Below are 13435 nucleotides of genomic sequence, written 5' to 3' on the forward strand. Positions count from 1 at the left end.
AAAGTGGACGAGCACAGAGACACGAAAGGTGACCACCCCTCGGCCACACAGCCTCCCGACTACCGCTCCGCGTCGTTAACCGCATCCTTCTAGCTCTCGCGTTACCACCATCCTCGCCCTTCCGGTTTCTCGGCCGGTCCACCGCGGCCCCTCTGTCGTCATTTCCTGTGGGTCTGCACCGCCGAGGAGAAGATGGCGGCGCTGGGAGAGCCTGTCCGGCTGGAGAGGGGTGAGTGCAGCGGGTCTCGCGGTCGCGGTGGGTAGGGCAGGTCGAGACTACGAACCGCTTTGCCTGCCGGCCGGAGCGAAGGTAAGGTGACCCGGGCGTTGATACTCCGAACCCCTCCTCCTTCGGCCTCCGCTCTGGGCGCTGCTCCCGGATGGCGCTGATGGCGTTTGAAAGATCGCCAGACCCGGCCGTCCACGCCGACGGTGGGCACAGCTCGGTTCAGCGACCTGCCCACGGCTGTAGGCACAGGCACTCCCTGGGTGCGCACTGCGGAACCGGCTTTCAGCTGCATAAACCATAAAAGCAAAGGCCACACACGCTGTTTCGGGACTATCTGGCTTCTACTGTCATTGCTCCTATGCACGAAGAGATTAGTGTGGCCTCTTGGCCTCCTACATTTGGCGGACACAGGCACATTCCCGCAGAAACTCCCTCGTTCCCATTTAAAATTCAGACTCCATCATTACTTTGACCACAACCTTCGGACTTTGAGTTGCTATTTCTTAGCTTCGCACACCTCCAGCCAAGGAGAAGATGATTTAAAAAAATAAATAAATAAATCCAACTGATTTGATCTTGAGAAGGAGATTACATAACTAGGTGGAGTACTGGTTTGATTGTAAGCACTTTTGAGTACGATGCTGTTTCTTACTTACAGACCCTACAATTGGAAACCTGGTTGGTTGATTGCTTCTTAGAGCAAACAGCCAAGAAAAATAAACCCTATACAAGAGAAGCCTGTGAAAAAACTCTACCAGTGTCCAGTTGCAGATTTCCAATATTATACTCTGTTCTGCCCAAGTTAATTTTCAGACAACTGGAGCAAGCTTTTTACAATTGGTAGTCATAGCAATCAGGAAGTACCAGTTAAGCATTTTGAGTACTGTTGGCAAACAGATCGTGGAATTATTGCTTTGCATGTATTAGTATTCACAATTATAGTCTCAATATTGTCCAAGAAGGAAATAATTTTAAAATTTGTGTACGTAATAGAACCTCTTTCCTCATGCCTCACACACTGTGCTGATTAGTTTTGCTTTTCATTGTAGTGATCATGGAAGCCTTTTTTTTTTTTTAAATAAGTAAATGAGCTTTTTTCTGACAGGGTAGCTTGGGAAAGACTAAAATAGGCTTACAGCTGTATCCTTTTCTTCTTGAGTACTACAGTGTCAATGTGCTTTGTAAATAGGAACAAATCTTCTGTTGTGTTAACCAGAAGAGTTGGAAGTTTCTAACAAGGTGGCATTCTTTTCTATTTTTAAATGAAGCATAAAATGTGGATTGTTACCCTCTGACATTTGATTTTTGCTGTTAGGAGGTTTTCAGTTAGACAGGAGAAAGTTCAAAGTATTGGTTAGGAATGAAGTACTAGTTGGTTTTTGCCAGTTAGGATAAGCAAGTCAGTTGGTGTCAAGTATGATTTTGATTGAGAATTCTAACAGACCTAAAATATTATCAAGAGTTCCACAGTACAGTTCCTCAGTAAAATACCAGTACATAGGACCAGATTCCTGTTTTGCTTTTAAATTATCACAGCATAATTCACTGTTGCACCAACTTAATGAGCATATATTTGGTATAGAGTTTGTAACAAAGTGCTGACTGGCTGGTCTTCCTTCTCTCTACCCTCTCCTCTTCCCTTTTCCTTCTTTCCACCATGCTGTATTGAGTTGAGAGCCTTGTATATACTAGGGGAGCACTCTACCACTGAGCCACTTTACCTGCCCTATATGTAGGACTTAAATGGGGATAATGGGTTGTAACTTTGTAAATCAACAATTGGTGAAACAACATTTGTTAAGAAGTTCTGGTCATGGGAAATCAGAGCAAAGATCTGTTTGATTAATAGCAGTTTAAAGTTTTATTATTTAAAAATGAATCAACTTTTTGCTTTTCTACTATATTTATTTGTATTTTTTCATAAACAATGCAAAGTCCTAACTAATTCTGTGAAGTAAACGTCTGGTTCTTTAATGTAGCATGAAATCAAAAACTTCCTCCATTTAAGTCAAAGTATGCAAGGACTAGAGTATATAAGGTCGTACATAGACTGTATATAGAACCCAAGGTATCCTAGCCTTTGGAGGTAAGTGAACACAATTAAAGTTTACTGAGAGGTCTGTTAATTAGCAGTAATAATACACTGAAGCTGGGGTTCAGAAAACCTTAAGGAAAAAATCAGAGCAAAGGTTGTGATTAATGGAGTTTTAACATGAATCTGAGTTTTCTAAAGTTCTCTGTTCACATTTGTTGCATTCCCAATGACAGTTATCTAGTATGCTAAATGAATGTGTGCGTGTGTGTATGTGTGTGTGTGTGTGTGTGTAACCTTTAATATTCTTTTTTTTTTTTTAAGTTGTATGTGTTGGGAGCAGGGAGGGGTGTGGAGTGGGCAGAAGAGGGTGTCGTATCCCTAGAACTGCAGTTTTAGGTAAGTGTGAGATGTCCAAGTGCATGCTGGGATTCAGAAAGTGCTGAACCATCTCTTTAGCCTCTAATGCTTTAATATTTCTTAAACTTAATCCATAGCAATGAGCCATAACATCTCTGCTTGTGTAGGCTTTTTGTTTCCATTTCTTTTTCCCTGTATGAGAAAGGCACTGCTGTTTTACAGTGAAAGATCATAAAACAGGCTAGGAAACTTATTTGAGGTCACTTATAAGCATTAGAACCAGGTTGATAAAGCTATTTTCTATTTCCTTTTCCTTTCTGTTCTGTAAACCCTACCTAGACATGTCTGAATTAAAACACTGTTAGCAACCCCCTCAGCTAGTTACATTTCCACGTGTTACTAAACAATCGCATGTTTCCCTTCAGGAAATCAACAGTGATGTCACTAGCACATGGTCTCTTTGTTTGTTTGTTTGTTTGTTTGTTTTGTTTTTTGGGGGGGTCTGCTTTGGTTACAAATGAGATGATTAGATAAATTTGTGTTGACTAAATAATTCTTGATAATACTGTTAGCTTTTCTTATCTAACCTAAAGATTTTTTTTCCCCTTCTACCGTTTATTCTTCATCTTTGGAGAACTTGGGGTTTTGTTTGTTGTTGTTTTGTTTGTTTGGGTTTGTGTGTGTGTGTGTGTTTGTGTATTTGTTTTGCTTTGTTTTTGAGGCAGTATTGAAACCCAAACTGGACCTTAACAGGTAATGATCATCCTGCCTCAGACTCTGAAGGGAAGATTATTCATACTGGGAACCATGCCTGACTAGCCTTTGGATTAACTTTAGCTGCTATAGAGCTTTAAAGAAATGAGGAGAAGCTTTAGCAAGAATTCTGACTTGTGCTTTGTTTCCCTGTAGATATCTGCAGAGCAATTGAATTGCTGGAGAAATTACAGAGGAGTGGAGAGGTGCCGCCACAGAAACTTCAGGCTTTGCAGAGAGTCCTTCAGAGTGAGTTCTGCAATGCAGTGAGAGAGGTGAGTTAACGTAATCAACATGACCTCAGATTCTGAGTTACATAGCTGACAGAAATACACTGAAATCTGGATTCAGAAATATTGTAGAGAATAAACTAGTATCAGATATGAAAGTGGACACCAGTAATCCCAATACTCAGGAAGGTGAGGCAGGAGAAATTCCATGAATTACATACAGGCCAGCTATGGGCTTTGGCTACATAGTTATAGACCAAGCTGCCTGAAATAAAGAAGAGATGTGAGGGAAGGAAGAAAACATTAGTACTGGTTCTCTCTCTCTCTCTCTCTCTCTCTCTCTCTCTCTCTCTCTCTCTCTCTCTTTCTCTCTCTCTCTTGTTTGTTTGTTTGTTTGTTTTTCTTTGGAATTTTTAGCTGGGCTTATTATAGCTGAGTGCTTGTCTAATGTGTAAAAAATCCTAGGCTCAACCCCACACACACCCAAAAAAAATTTTTTTTCTTCGAAATTTCTAACAGAAGAGCATTACATTTTATAAAGACAGATAATTGTCTTTGGGAAATTTTAACATATTTGTTAACTTGCAGAGAATTCAAACATAGATATAGTTGAGAATTTAAGTCTGATGAAAGCCTTATGTTTTGCAGGTTTATGAACATGTTTATGAGACTGTGGACATCAGTAGCAGCCCTGAAGTGAGAGCCAATGCAACTGCAAAGGTAAAGGGATTGTCACTTATCAAAAGTGGGGCTCCAAAAACTAGAACTAAAAATAGAAATAGGAGTGTTTATTGGGTTTAGGTAAGATATTTTGTGATACTGTTTAGATAATGTATGTTGAAAATGTAGTAGTATCTATATCATGCCTCATATAATTGTTTTCAGTGCACTATGCAGATTTGTGGTTATAACATTAATTTCATAATCGACAAGAGTGACTTTCTTGTTGAAGACGAAGCATCAGAGTTAAACTAGTTTCCTTGTACCACACAGCAATAAGTGAATGGTAGTTCCAGGGACTGTAGGAGAAACCCTCTTGGATTTTCTCTTGACTTTGGCCCTGCACATATGGGACAGTGTTGGATCTAAGCTACCTTCTCAGGGCCATAGATGGCATGTTTGTGTGCTTTCTTGTACCAACTTAGTTTTCCTCAAATAACCTGAGACACTGAATCAAATGTATACCACATATGATTAAGAGTCATTTACTACTTAGTAGCCAGCTATTACTGCTAGTTACTGCTTCACAAAGGGAAGTACTAAAGTCTTCATTAAATACAAGTACTTAAGTGTATAGGTTTCCTTTGTCAAAGTCCCTAAATCCATGGAAACTTTAGGTTTGGGGCGGTGTGTGGGTATAGTTCAGTTATAGAGTGCTTGTCTCCCAGGCACAAGGCTTTGAGTTCCACCCATCCCTAGTACCACATAAACTGGGAGTGTTGGCATATACCTATAATCCCATTGCTGGGAGTTAGAGGCAGAAGGGACAGACATTTAAGGTTATTCTTGGCTCCATAACATGTTTAGTGCCAGCCTGGGCTAAATAAGACCCTGTCTCTAGAAGGAAAAGAAAAACATTTTTTGAAGTTTTGGCAGCATCCCTGCAACCCCAGCATATGAAGCTGAGGCATAAAGATGAAGAGTTTAAAGCTAGCCTGTGCTACAAAACTGCTTGCTTGCTTTCACCCCACCCCACCCCAAAAGGAAATTTGCTTGTCTCTGACTTGTGTCGTTCTCGGAGTTTGCAAGGCTTGTGAGCCTTAGCTTTTTTCAGTACTTCAGAGATGGCGGTTGGGGTTGGCTCTTTCCCCTCCCCACTTCCCATTTTTGTTTTTCCATCCAGCATCCATAATGAAAATGGGGCCTTTAAAACCAAAAAGAAACAGAATGTAAACCTGGGTTAGAATATAATTAGACATAGCTATATTTCATCTTTTTCTTTTTAGTTGTAACTAGATACTTAACTAAAGCAACAAAAAGCATTCCTATGGGTTATATACCTCCTTCCTTCTCATTATTGAGTCATTTCTTGATATTTTCATTATTTACTATTTGGTACAAACAATATAGCAGCCAAAATTACTTGATATAAGAACACACATATATATAAAAGGTAGGTTGTGTCTTGCTCCTAAAGAAACCAGTCTATCTGCTTTGAAGCTCAGGGCTGTTGGCATTCACAGGGAGGGCTTCCTCTTTTACTATCTACACATCTGTCTGCTTGGCCAGCCTTGACCGGCCCTGTGCATGTGCAGCTCAGATTTCTAAGTGATCTCAAGCTTACTTTCTATCTACATAAGCTGAGAAGTACTTTCAATTGTTATCTTGTACAAACTGTTTGACTTAACCCAGTGAGGTAGTAGAAGCTCACACATCACATGAAAAGTTGTGTCCCTCAAAAAGGCTTCCATGGGATAGGAATATAGAGCAATGCACATATGGACATCCTTAGAATATCTGAGTCTCTGGATTCAAGCACAGCACTTCAAAACTAAGTTATATTTGATGTATGCATTTTTCTTTCAGGCTACTGTTGCTGCATTTGCTGCCAGTGAAGGACACTCTCATCCCCGTGTTGTTGAGCTACCCAAAACAGAAGAGGGCCTTGGATTCAATATCATGGGAGGCAAAGAGCAAAACTCACCAATCTATATATCACGGATAATTCCAGGTGGAATTGCGGACAGACATGGGGGCCTCAAACGAGGAGATCAGCTTCTTTCTGTTAATGGAGTGGTAAAGATAAATTGTATTTCTATTTGCTATTTGCAGTAATGTGTTATAGCCACTTGGGGGTGCACTGAAACAATCAAATCAGAAGATAAGGGGGGAAACCTTTTGAGATTGATTTTTATTTTAATCCCTTGGGAGAAGCCCAGGTGGTACTGTGCCGCATGATTGCTTTGATTTTTGTGGTGACAGTGGAGCTGTAGTTGAGCAGAAGACCAGGCAACTTCTTCTGAGTCACATCCCCTTTTTAAAGCAGTTTCAGTGTGGCCGTAGGGTAAGGCGCAGTGCTGTGAACCTGTGTATGAAGTCAGAAGTAGATTCTTTTTACTTGTTTACAATGGCAATGACTTGATTTACTCCTGACCTGGTGAGATAATAAGGCATGAGTCTTGCTGTGTTTGTTATTCTTAGAGTGTACACAGATGTGTCTCGTAAGATTCCACATTGATTAAAGTGTAGAGTAAGAGTACTATTTTTATAGTACTGAAATGATGTAACAGTGACAATTTTTACTTAATTGTGTATTAAACCTTTTGACAGGTTAGGTTATTTGTAAACCTAAATGTTAATTGTGTGTTTTATGTGTGCATTTTTTTCAGAGTGTTGAAGGAGAGCACCATGAGAAAGCGGTAGAGCTACTGAAAGCGGCCCAAGGGAAGGTTAAGTTAGTTGTACGATACACACCAAAAGTCTTGGAAGAAATGGAGTCCCGCTTTGAGAAAATGAGATCAGCAAAACGCAGACAACAGACCTAACCATTTAAAAACTTTTTGTTTCTTTTGCTTTTAGCTAGGAAAGTTTTACTTGTGATCTACTGATGGCCTCAATGCCAGTGATTGTAAAACACCAGAAACTTCTGTGACCTCTTCTTGCCATTTTATAAATGCCTGTTTTAGCATCACTTATGGTTGTAGAGAAGCATACACTTTTTTTCTCACAGGGAAAAGTCAAAGTCGATGAGGGCAGTTCTGCCCTGCAGTTTTTACAGGACTTTTTCAAACACAGATTTTTGTCACAAAGTTGTTATAGATTTTTAATAATGCTTTTTTAATATTAAAATGTACTTTTACATTCTTAATCTTTTTTTAAAAAGAGGTTTCTTTATTTGGCAATTTATTTACAAATAACAGATCTCCAATATTTCCTTTTGCTTACTGCAATTTCTTTGTGAAATTTCTTTTCATTTTTCCAAGAAATTAAAGCATCTTGCTTGTGACAGTCTATCACATCATGAATATTGGCATCTCTGCTGCATTTTGTACTCGGAACATAACATATAATATCTATAATCAGTGGTAAATCATAGCCATCATTGAACCTTTTTATTTTTATTTAAATAATGTATACTGTATTCATTTATACTGATTTATAAAAGTAAGTTTTTAAACACTGAAGCAATCATTGCTAAAATATGTATTTCATAATATTTAAGCAGTGGGGCGAGAAGATGTAATTTGATTATTAGCATTATCCATTAAATTCTTTATTTAACAGTATGTCATAAATTATACATGCAAACAAGATCAGATTTCAACTTTTCAAATTTTTTATGCTATTCATTTGTATTTAAATATATTTCTCATATTTTGGTTCTTTCATGCCTGGAGATGAATCAGTTAGTCTGTGCTGGGGAGAATGGAAGTAAGACAAGGTGATAACTTCAACTTCTGGAGCCCAAAGAGCCATACATTCTTATATCCTGTCTTCAGTATTCACTCGGGGTATGAAGGGCAGGAAGGATTGGTTAAGATACAGGAACAGGTGGTTTCATAAGTCTCACAGTGAGTGGGGCTCAGAATGATTTATATCTGGATGATTGAAGTAGTGATGGGAATTTGGAACAATACTTTTTACCATTGTCCACTGGATGTCACTGTTTTCCTAAAAGGCAGCTATTGATACATGATTGTGACTATAGTCTTCTAAAAGCTGAAATCAAAGTGATTAATTTTTAGTCACTGATTATAGGAACATTTGTAAAGGGTTTAAGTGATGATGTTAAAAAGAAACAGATGGGTTGAAAATGTAGGAATTTGTCAAAATTACGACTATTACCTTTATTTTAAAAAAAAGGGCATTTTGTAACATTCCTTCAGGAAGAATGGAAGTGTGTATGTTTTCTGCATGTGTGCGAGCACTGTGCGTCTTACAAGATGACTGCAGTTTTCAGTGATTTTCAGAGTAAACTCAATCAACATGTTATTTATCATTTAGGAATTGAACACTGGATTGTGCATGGTTGAATGTCTTTAGTCCACTACAAAATGTGCTTGATATTGATAGGATCATGCTGAATTGTATATTTTCAAAATTAGCTTGTGTTATTAAAATGTTGAGACCAAAGTAGTATAGAAGAGTATGACATATGTTAATTTAATTGTAAAATTATTAGAGGTAATTGTTTTAAAACTCTATATTAAAGAAAAGTGTTGGTGCATATAGAACAGTAGCTCGTATTTCTGCATCCCAGGGCTAGTAAACCCTGAGGAACCCTGTCTTAGTGCAGCTACTGCGGCTGCAGTTGCTCCTGCGGATGCATCAGCGGTCCATTGTGAGTTCAGCTTCCTGCTTCATGTTTCAGCTGTCAACAGAATTTCGGCCAAGTTACTTTTTTTTTTATTTTTTAATACGTTGAAAAGGCTTTTTCTTCAGTAACAGTCTGTTCTTTGTGTGGGCTGACACCTATTTATAATTCTTAAAATAAAAACAACTTAAAGGAGCCAAATACATTGCTGTTCTTGGTAGTGTTGCATGAGTAGCAATAGTTTGCTTTCATTGATGAGATTCTCCTATCTCAGAATTTTAAATACTGACCATAGGAAAAGTCAGTGGCAAGTGTACAGTAGTCTTCTTGTGTACTAAGGAACTGAATGAATTTTAATTAATAAATGAATGATTTATGAATAAAATTAGGCAGTAAATATGTATTTGTTTGACTTGTAACTTACAAATGTAAATTTCCTTTAGCTCCAATTTTCCATTTATTTTCTTAAACGTTTCAAAATGAGTTCTCTTGGTGATTCTTGACCTTAGCTGCATGTTAGAATGCCCTGCAGATCTTGAAACTCACCTAAGTTTCTTCCCATACAGCTAATTCGAAATCATGTCTTTGTGATTGAAATTTCATATGATGCATTTATCGAGTCTACCCTCTATTATGTTTAGAGGCTCATTCTGAACAACCAGGCTCCAGAGGCACTAACTAGCTCATGGACTTTCCGATCATAGGCCGAAGCTACCTAACAATTGATTCTATTTTTTAGGACCTCCTTATGGTCTTAAGGGGTATTTGGCATTTCTTATTAACAAAATAGTTACAATCTACTTTTTTTTTTTTTTAAAAGCTCTGGCTATCCTGGAATTCTCTGAAAGCATGCTGACTTCCTTTTATTTTTCCTTATTTCTTTTTTTAAAAAAACCTACCAGTAATTCAATTGTAAAATCTTTTTCCTTCTGTCCTCTTTACCTTTTAAGAAACTGTAAAGGTTATTATTTGAAAGAGCATGTGTAAGTATTGCAGATGTGAAGGCACTGAGGAATGATCTGTGCTGTCTAGATACGGCTCCTTTGCCGTTACTGTACTACTACATGGATGTAGTCCTGTTCTTTCGGGTCTCACTTTTTAAGATCACCTTCCTGTTGTAAAGTTTAAGGCATTTTGCTCAAGTACTTTGTTTACAGTTAAAATGAATAGAATTTAATAAATAATATGGTTATGGCTTACCTGGAAAGCGTCAGCATGACTTGGTATAGACTTAAAAGAGTACATGTGATTATATTGTAGAATGATTATTGATATATAGGGACTCTAATAATTGTCCCTCCTGATTAAATGTCTGTCTGTGCATTTTATAATGTCTGTTCTGGCTGCAATCTTGTTTTGTAGTTTTTAATTCTGCAAAATTTGAGTAATGTTTCTTCAAGGTTGTTGAAGTAATAATAGTTACATAATGGAGTAAAGTCATTTGATTATTAATTTTCAAGAAGTTTTAAACTAATTTGTAACTGGACGTGGTTTTTAAAAATATTGGCAAAGATTTGATACACTTGTACTCTTTTTAGTTTGAGAAAATAGTTTGGAATGTGAAACAGTGCTTTTTCAATAGATGAATCATTTAGCAATTAAATTCTGATTCTAAGGCTTATTTAAAATACATTTGTATGAGTCGAGCTTGTCCTTTGCATTTGGCAAAACTGATACAATTGCAAATAGATGTATTTCTGAACGCTGTGTGTAAAATAACCTTTACATAGAGTAAAAAGCAAACTCTGGTGGTTCCTGACATGAAACTTCAGATTTCTGTATTTTGTTTGCCTTTCATAAAATTGAACTAAACAAAACTTTCTCTTCTGTTATTTCAAGCGGTAGTGTGACATGATTGATGGCAGACTGATGCCCAGCTATCCTCTAAATTCTCTTTGCCATCCTTACTGTGAACCTTAGGCAGGTGCTTCTCCATCCTGGTAGAATGTCCTGCAACGCTTCACTCCATCTGTCGTCTGCAGTCAGTGTGCCTGTGCTGTCATCTCTAAAGCTTTTTTAGGCTGCCTGCAAGGACTAGCTGTGTAGGCCCCACATACTAAAAAGCTGTAAGACCAACCCTATTAGCAAAAGAAGTAGTTGGTGTGACAAGATGGCTCACCAAGTAAAGACAAATGCCACCAGTTTGATGGCCTGAACTCAGGCCCCAGGGCTTGAAAGGAGAGAGCCACTCTTGCAAGTTGTGCTATGACCAATATGTATAGACAAAGAACACGTAAAAGGTGGAGTTTAAGTAAACTGCCAACTTTTAAAATTAGTGGTGCTTTTGAGGGGTGAAGCCATACTCAGAATGAAATTTGTTGGAAAGTTAGTTATAGTGCTTGCTAAGTAAGAAGGCAGATTGTAAGGAGAATGACTTCGCTGTAGCTTCATAGACAGTATGCTGCTGTGTGTGTGATACAGACATGGGACAGGGGATGGCAGGGTGAGGTAGACTGCCTCCCATGCTTGAGGTCCTGGATTTGATCCCCTGAAACCTCCCCAAAACTTGTCTGGGGAAAAAAATAGGCAACCAGGATGCAACAACAGCATCTGTGAGGTCTTTGGGAAATGTATTCTGAAAACATAAAAAATAATTTCTGGCTTTTAAAATATGTAAATATTTTTATTTATAATATGTAAATACATATTTCTAAACCCAGAAATATAATTTGCATATACATAAGTAATATATAATAAGTGTATATATATGAAGCCTAGAGTTTAGATGTGACCTGACCTTTACCTTCATGTTTTACAGTGTAATTGGAGTGTCTTATGTCCTTTCATAAGTTCTGGAATCTTAATTCCCGACCTTACATGTGGTTAAAGCTGTCCAAAAAGTAATCAAGTTAATGGGGGAAGTTCAGAGTGGCTCAAATCCTCATCAGAGAGATTTGAACCCAGGCAACAGCACAAAGGTGGGGATCTAGGAGCTTCTGCATGAAGGTTGATGTTTGCCAGTAGACCCACAGCGGTGGCAAGGACAATGGAGTGCGCAGCCACCCTTCAGCATGCAGAAACAGCCATCATCTTAACACTCGTTCAGCCAGCCAGCTCGTAATAGTTTGTGTAGTACACTTTTATTAAAAAGAATTCACACACTGGTGGCATCATTACCAGAATCCAGCACTGAACCAGAATTCACTGTGACTTCTCCCGTGTGCAATAAATATTTCAGTAGAAAATTTGTAAGAGGGTGAAAGTCTTGACATTCAAGAGCTAGGGGCTTGCTGGTTCCTGTTTTCCGTGGTGGAGATAACCTTAGACACTTGCAGCAGTGTAACAGAGCTTGTTCTCTGAGTGGCTGTCCGGGCTCATCAGTTCCACAGAGCATAGCTTTCCTTGTTTTAGTCTATCATCAGCATGGCTTAATCATTCTCAGTAAAAGGGTCAGTGCTGGCATTGTCTTTAGTTTGAAGGAAGGCTCTACATCTACAGCAACCCTTTCTCTAGTTGGAATGATGAGTTTGTCTTGGGCCAGAGGTATGTTGATTATGCAGGTCCCCTGAGATCCATCTGACTGTTGAAAAGCATCGGTTCAACCAGAACTATCTTGCAGCCTCCTCAAGTCTCCGTTATGCTGAGAGCCTTAGAGGTCCTGCATAATTCAGGGCTGCAGTCCCTATTGCTGCTATACACTCCACATTTTGGGTTGGGTTGTTTGTTCTGAAGTAAGGTGTCATTTTGTAGCCTAGGCTGATTGATTCATTGCAAGAGATTACTGCATGGGCCACCATGCCTGGCTGGAGTTCAGATTTCTGTTAAAGGATAGGCAAACCTATATATACTTTAAACTTGAAAAGGAAATGGCCTTCAGAATCCGCCAGGCTTCTGTGGACCACAGCCCTCATCATACAGGGATAAGAGCCTGTTCTTCCAGACTTGTCAGTCAGATCCTTACTCAAGGGAGCGCTCCCTGCAGAAGGAGCACCGAGGTCACCACTGAGGTAGAATTCAAATCCATCAGCTAGGTAAAGGAACACAGAAATGGTTTTGTTTTGTTTTGTTTTAACAAGTAAAACATAGAACATCAAGAAACAAAGTAGACACTTTCTGCAGAGTTAATTGAACTTTCCACATACTATTCAAATATTCTAGCACAGATCTGAGTTGCCAGTAAAATATAGTGCCAAGCCTTTGTTATAGACATAGGTAAATATGGAACTTTGAAATACACTGATTATTTCATAACATAAATATTTCCTTGGAATCTGATGAGGATAAGGAGGAAGTAAGGTGTTTTTCTGGTTGGTTGGTACTTGTTTGTGAAATGGAGATCTTACAGTTGTTTGGGAGTAGTGCCCACACATATGTGTAATTTTGTACACAATTGAAAATATAGACATTTACTGGGAGGGGTGTTACTTTTTTTAAAAAAAGTACTATCATTTGAACATTACAGCCTCTCAGGCCTTGCAATTCCCAGTTTTAGCATGATAGAAATGTAGGCAGAATAGTAGAAACCCCCTCCCCCTTTTTTGGCCTGTTTTTAGTGTGCATGTACACCGTGATTTATACATGCCCTACCGTCTGCTTCATCTCATCACTTTAAATGATGCTGTAGATGAAATAGGTAA

The 13435-nt window shown here is 38.5% G+C and overlaps 1 protein-coding gene across 1 annotated transcript; it reads left to right on the forward strand.

Moving 5' to 3' along the window:
• The first annotated feature begins 168 nt into the window (after window positions 1-168).
• On the forward strand, window positions 169-10675 carry Lin7c (lin-7 homolog C, crumbs cell polarity complex component). Its single transcript, XM_028766912.1, has 5 exons — window positions 169-229; window positions 3531-3649; window positions 4253-4324; window positions 6131-6340; window positions 6934-10675. The coding sequence occupies exons 1-5, from the start codon at window positions 193-195 to the stop codon at window positions 7087-7089; spliced, it is 594 nt and encodes a 197-aa protein (XP_028622745.1). The 5' UTR covers window positions 169-192; the 3' UTR covers window positions 7090-10675.
• Window positions 10676-13435: the final 2760 nt, after the last annotated feature.

The sequence above is a fragment of the Grammomys surdaster genome, unplaced genomic scaffold (genome assembly GCF_004785775.1).
Source record: "Grammomys surdaster isolate TR1022 unplaced genomic scaffold, NIH_TR_1.0 170, whole genome shotgun sequence".
NCBI lineage: Eukaryota > Metazoa > Chordata > Mammalia > Rodentia > Muridae > Grammomys > Grammomys surdaster.

Bases quoted from the DNA above. Each gene is read 5' to 3' on its own strand.
- Lin7c (XM_028766912.1), top strand. From the start codon at position 193: ATGGCGGCGCTGGGAGAGCCTGTCCGGCTGGAGAGGG. The intron at 230-3,530 runs GTGAGTGCAGCG...GTTTCCCTGTAG, and splicing joins GCCTGTCCGGCTGGAGAGGG to ATATCTGCAGAGCAATTGAA. The intron at 3,650-4,252 runs GTGAGTTAACGT...TATGTTTTGCAG, and splicing joins TCTGCAATGCAGTGAGAGAG to GTTTATGAACATGTTTATGA.